Raw genomic sequence first — 13,823 nt, 5'->3', positions numbered from 1 at the left:
TCTGCCCGTGACCCTGTGCCCTCGGGAGAGCAAGGACTGGTATTCTTATTTTGTAATGAAAAACTAAATGATGTGAAAACTAAGCCCAGAAGGGTTGAATAATTTGGTTCAAGGTCAAAATGTTTTCTGACTTCAAATGCTGTGTTCTTTCCACTCTCCAATATGCAAATCTTCCACCTTTGCCCGAGTGCCTGTTGGTCAGGCCTGCGGGAGAGCAAACCAGCAGCCTGGACCCTCCCTTCTGCCCCAGATCGAGGCTCAGGCTGTAGGGAGCCCCGCTTCTCTCACAGCCCCACTGCTGCTCTTCGACAGGACCCACCTCTTCCACGCTGCGGCCGGCCTGACCACGGGCCCAGGCTGGCAGCCAACGGGAGCCCGCCCACACCCCCCTCTTACAGACCCCTTTCTCCTTCCCGCTCATTCTGACTTCCGCCAGGCACACCTCCTCCTCTCTCCGCCCCACGCCCACCCAGCACCACCCAGAGCATAGTAAAATGGCCATTCAAAACGTCTTCTCTCTGCAGTTCAGGCCTAAGATGGATATGGTTTAGGGTTTGGGGGGTTTTTTGTGGGGGGAAGGTTAACATTCACAAACCTCCGATAACCTTATAAGACATTTAAACTCCTGTCTGACAGTACTCAAAGCAACAGCACTTAACAATTAGAAACACTGTCTGAAATAGGAATTGGTCTCTGTGGACAATGACATCACACTGTCATTTCAGCTGGATGCCTAAGGATAACTGATGGGCTTCTGAGATCGTAAATATAAAACCCTTTGATTTGTTCTGATCATAATTCTGAATGTTAAATCTTTATCTTCCAATTTCTATAAATCATTCCCTTCCTTAAGCAACTCTCATCAACAGTTAATGAAACCTGCCCAGGTCCACAAAATAACGACCTCTGGGAATAATGATATTCATATTTATGAGAGGACCTCATACTCTCCTCAGGGGAATGCACTGGGATGGCTCAGCCACCTGTTCACAACCTGGGTCTGATTTCTGATTGACTGCTACTTGATGTTAAATATTTTCAATATTACTTCTTTATCTCAGGGCTCATACAGAGCCCTGACAGAGCAGTGGAACAGCAGCTCCAAGACTCACATCCTTGGAGGACGATTACTGGGCTGTCTGTCCACCTGTCAGTGATCACTGTGCTGGTTGCCACTCTATTCTGGCCTGCAGGGGTGAACCCTTGGACCCCATTCCGCAGGGGCTCTGCCCTCACCCCCGCACTGACTATGCTGGTTGGTCCAAGAGCAGGCGCTGCTCAAAGCTGCTTCTCTAGGAACCAGGTTCAGGCCCAGGACAAATTCAGTCTCTCTTCTCTATCATTTAGTCTCACTGTGCTTCCATTTCTCTGTATCTTTCTTTCTTTCTCTCTCTATACTGCAAAAACTTAGGTATTGTCAACAGCCATATCATTCAGTCTAGAAACTGGGAAACTGAAAAAGGCAACCTGAAGTAAAAGAAAGGAATTTATCTTATGCCATTAAGCTCTCTATAATGTACTTCAAATTTTATTGAACCGTATGAAATTGCCAGTATTTGACCATTTTAAAATTGACCATGCTTAATAAAAATTGACATGAAGTATAGTTCTAGCTGTGTTATTTAGGATTTACAATGGTATTGTCCTTTTCAATTCTATAATTGATTTGTTTTTGTTCATGTTTATTTTTCCTGCAGAAATAAACATTATGGTATCTACACAAACACACACACACAGTTAATGAAACCATGAACTCTATCCTGAGGCGTCCTATCATTTCACAGGGTTAACTTTTTTCCAAAAGAAGGTAACCTACATTCTTTTCTTTTCCTTTTCACTATTCTTAACCGAATATTAGATGGACATACCTGGCCAGGAAAATCCATAAATCTAAAGGGTCTGTTCTCTGACTATGGCAGAGGGCATCCAAACCCTCAGAGACTACTTCTATTTTTTATACTTTTTCATTATATTAAACCCCAAAGCCAGCAAAACGTCAAGAGGCTAAAGCAGTGAATATTAAAATGCAGTACAAGAGCAAATAAATTCTTGATCCAAAAAGAAAAAACACAACCCAACAGACAAAACCAGTGTTTCTGGCAGGACAGAGCTGACACAGCCGTCGTGAGTGCCTACACAATCTCAAAAGGAAAACAAAAATTGTTTTAAATTAAATGCATCTTAATTTTCTTAGATTTCTTTCCAATTCTTTAGGATTCTAAGAATTAAATTACCAAGCTCAGTTCATTCTGTTCTTTTCTTTTTTGGTGGGAGGGAAGGAAGAAACAGTCAAAATAAAAACATATGACTATTTCCTTTCTTTTAAAGGCTAATTTTGATTTCCCTTTACTCCAAAAAGGAATGTTCATTAATTCCTGGTGAAATAACTGGGCTTGCAGCACAGGATGTTCTCCTCTCCACAATAAAATTATAGATGTTCATGTGTGTATGAGTGAAACATGAGAGAAACAGTCATTGACTTACTAGTCAATACATCTCTATGTTGTGCAACCTGTCAACATACTAACCGTATTAACGCATGCAGCACATTTAAGTCTTTTATTTAATAAACCTTAAGAAACGAACACAGATTAGCTAAATAGGACTTTATGCATCACGTGTAAGAAGTTTAGGTTAAAACTTTTTAACTAGAATAGTAATAACTTGAATAAACAGAACGTTAGAGGCCCCTCCACTAAAATAAAAATGACTCAGGTCATATACGTATGACTGTTAACGAGTATAAAGGATACTAGAAGACTGAACTGTTACGTGTTAGCCAATTACTTAAACCATGGATTTGTGAAAAACGATGAATCACTGTTTCTCACATCTCATATATATTTATACTGCCACTTTGTGGAAACCAGTAAAAAATTTCTCAAAATTTACCCACTGCTGTTAAAAAGGAAAAACCACGAGTTTTTCCAGCTGTGCATCACCACACGCACAGCTCCTTTGCCTTCTGGTTCTTCAGAAGATGGGTGTGTGGGCTACCCTTGCTGTGCACCAGTGACGTGGAGTAGCCGCCCAGGGCTAACGACGGGGCTGGGGCGGCAGCGCACCTGATACCCAGTGCTCCTCGCAAAACGAACCCGCTTCTCAGACCAGACAGAATTACTCAAAAACAATTAGGAGAGGGAGTTTCTGCTTAGGATGTAGAGAGCTGGGAAAAGTACCATTCCCACCCTTACGACAAAAACAGCAATAAAAGCAGGACAACCTACAAGGCCATGACTTGGCTCGAACCCATCAGAGAGCTGGGGTTGCAGGGCCACCAACCAGTCTGAAAACGAAGGACAGAGAGGCGAACACTGGGCGAGACAGGAAAGTTCTTCCTCACCTGGGGCGGACACAGCTGGACACGGAAAGAAGAATTCAGCTAAAATCCTTAATGAGCTGGTAGAGGTCGAGAGAGGGCTGGTGAGGGAGGGGCTTGCAAGAGCCCCAGCAGGAGCTGACGTGAGAGCCCGAGCCTGGTGAGAGTCCCAGGCCACGCTCCGGGCTCCCGTGGTGCAGGCCTGGGCGAGGGGAACAGCTGCTGCAGCGGTGGGAGGGGGCGGAGCAGGCAACCCAAACTCACCGGACCCTTCTCCGCAGGAACCAGAAGCCTGAATATGTGGGGCGGGGCTGGGGAGGGAGCAGCGCTGGTGGTGAAGGTCAGTGCAGACGGGGGAAGGGAAGGGAAGAAACACTAGCCCTGGGGGAGGGGCGGGAGCAGGGGGAAGGCCACACCCCTGACACTCAGGGACGCAGGGTCTGCCCCAGACTGAGGCTTACCGGAAACAAGTGAGAAGCCCGGCCAACTCCCCCTCCCCTCCCTAACAGCTACAAAGCACCGAGGGACCAGCGAGTGGAATACAGCTGGGAGCTGTAAGAGCATGGAGACAGGCCCTCTTTGAGATGCTACAGGAAGAAGACGACCAGACGTGAAGATGGAGAAGACGGTACAAGAAGCCTCCACAGAGCTGCTCCACGCCAATCCAGGCACTGCCAGAGGAGCATGGGAGGTAACCAAGGCAACAAGAAAATCTCAACCACAGCTCAACGCCAGACCTGAAAAATGAACTCAAACTCCCCACACTGAAGGCCTAGCGTGAGACAGGTGTACAAACTTGCCAGGCTTAATAATCACTTCCCTCAGTCTCTACTATCCTACAGGAGATGCCCAGTTTCCCACAAACAATTACAAGATGTAGAAAGGCAATGAAACCACACACTGCCAGGAGTCAAAGAAGCAAGAGAACCAGACTCAGACACGACACAGATGTTGGAACCATCTGATAGGGGATTTAAAATGACAATGATTAAAAGGCTCAAATGGAAAATGTGGACGACACGCAGCATCAGATTGGTAACTTCAGCAGAGAGAGGGAAACTATAAGAAAGAACCAAGGGAAATACTAGAAATGAGGAACACAGTGACAGAGACAAAGAATGCCTTCAACAAGTCCAACTGTATATGACACAAAACTGAGTCAACAAACAGTGAACTTGAAGACAGGTCAAGGGAAATCGCCTAAGCTGAAACACAAAAAGAAAAAACCTGTAAAAAGCAGAACACTTAAAAGCTGTGGAACAGTATTGAACAGTTTAATATAGGTATAAGTGGAACCAAAGAAAAAGAGAAATTGGAGAAGAAATAAAAACACTGAGGAGGGAAAAAAAAATGATACCACCTAGGCATATAATGCCCACAACTGCTGGGGGAAGAGAAGGAAGAAATCTTGAGGGCAGCTAGAGCGAAAAAGGTACATGACATACAGAAGAACAAAGATCAGAACAGCAGACTTTGTCAGAAAATGGGCAAACCAGAAGGCAATGCAGTGACATCTCTGAAGTGTGGAAAGAACTCTATACCTAGCCAAAAGATCTTCTAAAACCCGAAGAAGTAATAAAGGCTTTCACAAGAAAGGAGGAATTCCTTGCTAGCACACCTATACTATAAAAAACGATAAAGGAAGTTTTTCATGTAGAAAGAATATGATACCACACAAAAAAAATGGTCTATCTACACGGAAGTTAAGAGCACTAGAAATGGAATAAATAAAGGCAAAAAACTCCTTGTTCTCTTAAAACTCTATATAAACAAAAGGCATACTATCTAAGCAAACACAGTACCAGTGTATTGTTTGTTTATTATGTGTAAAAGTAAAATGAATGATAACAGTACAAATGATGGAAGGGAAGAACTGGGAGCATATTGTTTTAAAGTCTTCACACATGTGAAGCAGGATAATATTATTTGAAGGTGGCCTCCGATTAAGAATGTAAACGCTGGGTCAACCACCAAAACTTTAAAAAGTGGTATAAATAATAAATCAATAGTGAAATAAAAAGGAATCATAGAAAATGTTCAATTAACTCAAGGAAGAAAAAGACAAACAGAAAACAGCTAGCAAGATGATAGATTTAAATCTAACTACATCAGTAATCACATTAAATGTGACTGGTCTAAAAATACCACCTATAAGTTTGGATTGAAAAAGCAAGACTCAACTATATGCGATCTATAAGAAACTCACATTTAATTTAAAAGACAGAGCTAGGTCAAAAGCAGAAGATGGAAAAAGACATTAACAAAAAAAAGCTGAGCAGCTATATTAATATCAAAGATGGACATCACATGTTATATAAGAGGCTCAGTTCTCCAAGATATAACAGTCCTAAATGTGTATGTGACTAATAGAGCCTCAAAATATGTGAAACAAAACTGAAAGAATCGAAAGCAGAGACAGATGAATCCACACAACCGTCACTGGAAATTTCAACGTGCTTTCTCTCAGTAACTGACCGAACAATTGGACAGAAAGTGTGAATACAGAAGACCTGAGCAACACGCTGAACCAACTAGACCTAAACGACATTTACACAACACTCCAAACAGTAAGCTACTCATAATTTTCAAGTGCACATGGAACACCTGCCAAGGCAAACCATATTCTTGGCCATAAAACAAATCTAAACAACTGTGAAAGAAGAGAAATCATATGCAGTTATGATCTCAGCCCATAGTGCAATTAAAATAAAGCAATCAGTAATGGAAAGATACCTGGACAGTCCCAATATTCAGACATTAAGCAGCATGCCTCTAAATAATACATGGATCGAAGAGGACATCTCAGGGGATATAAAAAAATTACTTTGAACTGAATGAAAAGGAAAGTATATCAAAATTTGTGAGATATAGCAAAAGCAGTGCTTAGAAGAAAATTTATGGTGGCAAATACTTATATTTAAAAGGAGAAAGGGTCTCAAATCAGTAATTTAGGCTTCCACTTTAAGAAACAAGAAAAAGGGGCTTCCCTGGTGGCGCAGTGGTTGAGAATCCGCCTGCCAATGCAGGGGACACGGGTTCGAGCCCTGGTCCGGGAAGATCCCACATGCCGCGGAGCAACTAAGCCCGCAAGCCACGACTACTGAGCCCACGCGCCTAGAGCCTGTGCTCCACAACAAGAGAAGCCACCGCATGAGAAGCCCACGCACCACAACGAAGAGTAGCCCCCGCTCGCCACAACTAGAGAAAGCCTGCCCGCAGCAACAAAGACCCACCCAACACAGCCAGCCAGCCATCCAGCCATCCGGCCGGCCATCCATAAATAAATATATATATATATATATATATATAAATATATATATATATATATATATATAACAGAAAAAGAGCAGATTAAACCCAAAATAAACAAAAGGAAATATAGATAAGTGTAGAAATCAATGGCACTGAAAATAAAAAAACAACGGGGGAAGAGAAACCAAACCAAAAGCTAGTTCTTTGAAAAGATCAATAAAATTGATAAACTTCTAACCAGACCAAAAAAAAAAAAAAAAAGAGAGAAGATAAAACTAATATCAGGAATGAGAGAAGGGCTATCACTAAAAACTCCTTTAGATATTAAAAGGCTAATAAGGGAATACTGTGAACCTATATGTTTGACAACAGATGAAACTCAAGAAGAAAAAAAGACAACTTGAATAATATTATATCTATGAAATGAAATTGAACTAATTATTAAAACTTTTCATAAAGCCAACTCTACGTTAAAATGGTTTCACCAATAAATTCCAATCTCTTTCAAAAAACAGGAGAGGGAACACTTGCCAATTGATTTTATGAGGCCAGCATTGCTCGAATACCAAAACCAGATAAAACCATTATAAGAGACGTATAGACCAATACCCCTTATGAACAGACACAAAAATTCTCAACACAATATTAGCAAATGGAATCCAACAATACATTAAAAAAAAATACACCACAACAAAGTACTAGTTTATCCCAGGGATTCAAAGCTGGTTTAACATTTAAAAAAAAAATCAATGTAATCCACTATATTAACAGATTAAAGATGGAAAATGATAGTCATTTCAATGTATATAGCACAAGCATCTGACAAAAATTTAACATTCATTCATGATAGAAACTCTCAGCAAACTAGGAATAGAAGGGAACATCGTCAACTTGATCTACAAAAACCTGTAGCTGATGTCACACTTCATAGCAGGAGACAGAATGCTTTCTCCCTGAGATACTAAGGAACTGAAATCAGGAGAGGAATTAACTATAAAGAGGCAGCAAGAGGGAATTTTTGGATTGATGGAACTGCTCTGTACCATGATTTAGGCAGTAGATATACATATCTATGCATTTGCCAAAGCTTGAAGAACTGTACACCACAAAGGATGAATTTTACTATATATAAATAAAACATAAAAAGAGACAAAAATTATCTGTATCCCAATTTTATAAATTGGTAAAATATGCACAGGATAACTGACAAGAATGAATATATTAGGATAAATGATTTTCTTTTTCCTTTTTCTATTTTTCAAATTTTGTAATATGGCTAGATTATACTTATACTAAAAAAAATGGCATATTGTTTATTATTTTCCTGATCTAGTATTTACTACCAGAATTTCAAATTAAATTAATAATCCCAACATAATAACTCTGGAAAACAACATAATTGTATAAGATGTTATAGGTGTATTTGCTGAGATGCTCACTCTTCTCTTCACTAGTTTCTTGGGTAGAGAGACTTTGAGGTTTTGTCACCTACTTTTTATGATGCGCTTGGCCCTGAGTATCTAAACTATAGTTCTGACTTCCCATTAAACACAATGCTCAGAAGAGTGACAAGAAACAGTCAAGGTCTTCATTCCAGGTCATTCATCTCTCTCAGGGAAAATATTACAACCTATAGGGTATTTACCCTTAGGCAGCAAGATTTGTTTCTATAATCTCAACACGTAGTAGGCCACGTGGAGATGATTCTCACTCAATTTAACAAATCACGAAAGAGCACCACTTAAAAAACACAACAAAGAATGGGGCCCATCCTTTTACAGTATCAGTAATAAAAAGTATATAGGTAAGGTGCTTGGAAAGAAATTTCCACAAAATTTACCTTGTTTTCTTTTTAGATGAAGACAGCAGTTTGATGGACTGAAGAAGAAGGAATGACAAGCGAGATTCAAATATACCCAGGAGTTTTATCACTTCTTCTCGATTGAGGCTAGGAGAAGAATCAGCAGCTGGAGGGGTCTCTTCACTCTTAGGCTAGAAACAACAAAAAGTTATTTCACCTAAGCTACCTCACAGTTTCATACTAAAGTGATGGAACTGCCATTTCAATAATCCAGTAAACTTTTAAACCAAAAGCAAAACAGAGCAAACCTGAGATGATTTTTCCTCGGGGACAGCCTGCTGGCAGCCTCATCACGGCCTCCTCCTCCCTCCCCTGAGAACATTCCGATAGATTAAACCACATTAAAAAAATGTCTCAGACCTAAAAGGCACTTACGTAGAAGAAACTAATCCTGAACAAACCTCCTGACGTTCCAACGTCAGACGCTCAAGGAGCAAGATGGAAATGGGTACTGTATGGTTTGAGAACCAGAGTTTGGAAATAGGCTGGAGGCCACAGGGACTCAGGGAAGCTTTCAGCAGAAGGCAGCATGAATGTGGGAACGCCTGGCAAACCGGAAAGGCCTTCCCAAGGAGTCTGCTTAAGCCCAATCACCGTTCAACTGCAGACTGTTTAGTGGAAATTATAAAAGGCAGCACAGACCTTTCTCTTAAAAAAACAAACAAAAAAACAAAAGCAAAACTTAACAGACTTTATACTCCCAGGGCCTTATTATTAACCAAGGTCTATGTGGTTAAAGAAATAATTTTTTTTTAATAAATTTATTTATTTTATTTTTGGCTGTGTTGGGTATTCGCTGCTGCACGCAGGCTTTCTCTAGTTGCAGCAAGCGGGGGCTAATCTTCGTTGCGGTGCGCGGGCTTCTCATTGTGGTGGCTTCTCTTGTGGAACACAGGCTCTAGGCACGCAGGCCTCAGCAGTTGTGGCATGTGGACTCAGTAGTTGTGGCTTGCGGGCTCTAGAGCTGAGGCTCAGTAGTTGTGGCGCACAGGCTTAGCCGCTCTGCGGCATGTGGGATCTTCCCGGGCTGGGGCTCGAACCCGTGTCCCTTGCATTTGGCAGGCGGATTCTTAACCACAGTGCCACCAGGGAAGCCCACAAGAAATAATTATAAAATATAAAAGATAGGGCTTCCCTGGTGGCGCAGTGGTTGAGAGTCCGCCTGCCAATGCAGGGGACATGGGTTCATGCCCCGGTCCGGGAAGATCCCACATGCTGCGGAGTGGCTGGGCCCATGAGCCATGGCCGCTGAGCCTGCACGTCCGGAGCCTGTGCTCCACCATGGGAGAGGCCACAACATTGAGAGGCCTGCATACCGCAAAAAAAAAAAAAAATATATATATATATATATAAGATACACTTGTAAATTTGAGTTTAATAATTCCACAAAGAAAATGTAATAAATCACTGTTAACATGTTTTTATGCAGAGCATATGTATTTATGTATGTATCTGTACACACACAATGCATATACAGACACATACATACACATACACGCATCCCATATGCCCACTATACACAGTCATGTAGCATTTAGTTTAAGACACATAAAAAACAATGATAAATCTTTTTTCATTTACCTGGTCAAATTCCTCTACAAGCTCCTTTCTGATGAGCTGGAATGCATGCTTAGTTCTCACCATTATATCAAGAGCCCCAGAAAGTGTTTTTAATTTTCCAATATTGCTATTCTGACCTAGAGTGTCAAACACAAAATGATCATTCCTTTAAATATAAATCTAGAAACCCATCCAATGTCAATGTATTAATGAAAATTCAGATTTTTAAATGCTGTAAAGGTAACTCATGAGAATCCCAAGAAATCTTCTAAATCCAACTTTTGTCTAGTAATTATCCCTAAAGAAAAACAGGAGGACTTGACAAGGCAATAAACAATCATTGTTTCCCTGCCTCACTATCTGGTTTTACAGTCACAGTATTAAACATTTTTTAAAAAGGGAATTAAGCATACTTACCATCTTAGCAAACTTGTTCCCAGTATCTACTTTTTTTTGTTTTTTAAATAAAAACGATGCCTGCTCATTCTAAGGAATTCAAACATGGCAGAAAATTCAAAGATGCAAATTGGAAAAGAAGATCACCCCAGACTGCCCCCAGAAAGAGCTACTATTAATCCTGGGTGACCATCCAAGACATTCAGCTAGGCTCTATGTACTGACAAAAAGTTTAAAAAGATGCTTTTAGTAAAAAGTATTTCTAAAAACTGTTCTGAATAGGTAATACACTGTCAAAATGTATAAGGTACAAATGTGCATACACTGAGAGCCACGGAAGTGACAATGCCGTCAGTTTCTCGCCCATCCTTCCAGAGATACTATATAAAGAGTCATGCATATGTTAAATATTAAGTTTATTTTAATTTTATAGAAGAAAACAACTGAAATGAAACCAATGGAATTGCTGTACTTCAAATAAACGTCTCTTGTTGCTTTACCACACAAGAGATATTTCTCAAAAGATCCCTGTGCAGAGGGGGAGCCGGTGAACAAGAGCGAGGAGGGAATTCAGAAAAAAACGCTCAGTGGTGGAGGGCCAGCTTACTCTGCCGTGGGAAACGATACGTGAAGCGCCTCGCTTTCGCCCTCACTGCCCTCCCACTTCATCGCCACCTTGCTCAGGATCTGCAGTTAAAGTCTGCTCTAGAACCACAATCCAAAGCTGCCAGTCTTGGTTCTTCGTTCAAGGGGACTCAGGCCCACCACTTCTCCATCACCGTTTTCCACTCTCATCTTGTTCATGATGCTTAAAATCTTTGTCTAAACTAACTTGTCATAATTTTTTTTCAAGTAAGAAATCCTGGGCTATATTTCGGTATATCTACTCATTAAACATAAGCTAATGCATTTCTCTAAGTTTTAAAAAGCATTTCAAAAAATGTCCCTACCCAAAGACATTAGCTATGGGCAAATGCAAAAGAAAACAATATTGCTCACATCCAAGAGAGATCCACAGTCTGCCTCACTCTAAGACAATCCAACACTAAGCCAATGCATACAAATCTGAGAAATAAAAAAGTGAGACTTACTGGTCATCTGAAATTCTGCAAATGCCACTCTTTCTAACTGTACTCTAAGTAGTTCACATGGAGCATCTTTCAGAAGCTGAAAAAGCTTCACAGCTTTGCTGTAATGAAGGTCTGCTAGCACTCGGTGCTGCTTCCTAAGATATTCATCACCAACCTAGAACCCAAAATAAAATAAACCCTAAGGCTTTGATTTCACAATAACTACTTAACCAAGTCTCTGGACCACTAAATACTTTTTAGTGTTTTGTTATGTCTTAGAGTTTTAGCTCTTACATTTACGTCTCTAATCCATTTTGTTTATTTTTATATGTTATGTGAGGGAGGAGTCTAACCCTATCCTTCTGCACGCAGATGTCCAGTTGTCCCAGCATGATTTGCTGAACAGACAATTCTTCCCCCAGTGAATTGTCTTCGAATTCTCTCAAGCTTGCTTTTGCCGTGAGGGTATTAGGCCATCTGGACAAATGTGAATTTAGGTTGGGGGCCCTCTGTGGCAAGGGGAAAAGAGTCTAGGGCCAGCTCAGAGTGGAAAAAACACTCTCCAGATTCAGCTGGACCTCAAAGGACAGTATTTCCAGGATAAAGGCATCCCAGAAGTAAACCCATACCCAAGGAACTGCAAGATAATTTGTCTTGGTGCTGAGCTAAGAAAGGGAGAACAAGAAAACAATAAAAAAATATCCCTGAGAAACTATAAGCACAAGACTCCTGGCAGAAGCAAGGCAACCTCTCTGAAGGAAGGCACCTTCAGCTCAGGCCTCAAATTATCCTTAGAAATACATGCATTTGAGCACCAGGATTCAGGTACAAGACTGTTCATCATATTATTGCTAATAGCCTCAAACTAGAACAACCCCAAAGTTCAGTAATCATAGAATGGATAAATAAACTGTGATATATTTTATTCATTTAATGAATACTATTGAGCTGAGAAAATGAACAGCTACGTGTATCAACCTGAAAGAATCTCCAAAACATGATGTTAACTAAAAAGCAATAAGCCACAGAAGAATATGTACAGTATGACTTGCTCTATAAATTTCACAACCAGGTAAAATGTAAACATGCTGTTTAAGTGGTAAAACACAGAAAAGGTACAGACATAATAGAAAATCTGGGACAGTAGTTAATCTAGGTGGTTAAAGACAGAAAAGGTACAGACATAATAGAAAATCAGGGACAGTAGTTAATGTGGGTGGGTACTAAGAGAGACTCAACAGGGAGGGGTACACATCGGATCCCTGAAGGAGTCTTCCATTCCTTAACCTCAAGGTGAGGCACACAGGAGTTTCCTTTGTTATTCTTTAAACTGTATAAATGCTTCACATACATCTTCTATGTGCTTTTATATGCATGCTCTATTTCACAATAAAAATTTTTTAAAATGATCAATGCATACTTTAAAATTGGCATAGAACCGCTACTATAAAGCCTAACTACATTTAAAAAAAATCTAAATAATACACCCAGGCAAACACATAATTTTGCAAACTAAGACCCAATTATAATAGAAAAATACATAGCATAGGAGAGAGGGGAAAAATACCTACAGTCCAAGTTTTTCTCAAATGGCTAAAAGAATAGATGGCATTTTAAATGTCTACAGAAATGTAAGAAAAGCACCAGAACACTTTTAAATGGACTTGGCACTTAACTTGAATCGAAATGGCAATACCTGATTCCTCAGACAACTGTGGTACATGGACGCCAGCCTGTGATGGATGGTTGCAGCTCGGTACTGACAAAGAGGCTGTCGAGCAGACACCAAGTCCACGTCACAGTATTTCAGGGACTTCATCATAGCTTCACTGACTTCTTTTTCAATCTGTGTATTTTTTTTAAGGGGGAGGAAAAAAATGACAATCCCATAATCTTATGTAAGAATTTTAAAAACATTTAAATACTGCTTGTCAAGGAAAAGACTATAACAGATGCTCAATATCTGTCAAAGGAATAAGTAAGGTTAAGACTTCTTTATAATCCAGCAAATATTACCTGCTCTTGAGCTTTTCTAGATAACGGAGCATAATCTTGCTGTAGAGTTGCCATAGTAAAATAAGTAGTGGACAATTCCCAATTCACTGAGTCCCAAACAGCTGGGTGTGTGTCTCGTGTTCCCAAGGATCTTAGAGCTTTCAAGTAGTAATCAACAGCCTGCAAGGGAGGAAAGAGGATCGTTGTGACTCAGTTTAAATATACACCATAAAGTAAAACATGCCTCACAATCACCCCAACATTAATTTGAGAGAATTTATAAAAGACCAATATCATGAGGAAAGGAAAAAAGTAAATCAGTGACACAATTTCAATGAAGAAAGTGATTTAAAGTGGACTGCATGTTGCC

General features: G+C 40.3%; 1 protein-coding gene across 2 annotated transcripts in view; it reads right to left on the bottom strand.

The window, feature by feature from the left end:
* Nucleotides 1-13,823, bottom strand: part of EDRF1 (erythroid differentiation regulatory factor 1) — a 40,108-nt gene that overhangs the window by 1,868 nt on the left and 24,417 nt on the right. For both annotated transcript variants that reach the window (XM_082630475.1, XM_082630476.1), the window contains exons 20-24: nucleotides 13,475-13,633; nucleotides 13,155-13,304; nucleotides 11,480-11,633; nucleotides 10,014-10,129; nucleotides 8,412-8,563 (exon numbers count right to left, since the gene is read on the bottom strand). In XM_082630475.1, the coding sequence (XP_082486601.1) occupies nucleotides 8,412-8,563; nucleotides 10,014-10,129; nucleotides 11,480-11,633; nucleotides 13,155-13,304; nucleotides 13,475-13,633 (731 nt within the window). The remainder of the gene's footprint in view (nucleotides 1-8,411; nucleotides 8,564-10,013; nucleotides 10,130-11,479; nucleotides 11,634-13,154; nucleotides 13,305-13,474; nucleotides 13,634-13,823) is intronic.

Source organism: Mesoplodon mirus (assembly GCF_964341445.2).
Source record: "Mesoplodon mirus genome assembly, chromosome: 2".
NCBI lineage: Eukaryota > Metazoa > Chordata > Mammalia > Artiodactyla > Ziphiidae > Mesoplodon > Mesoplodon mirus.
The sequence above is the reverse complement of the archived record's forward strand: the minus strand, read 5'-3'. Positions and strand labels throughout refer to the sequence as shown.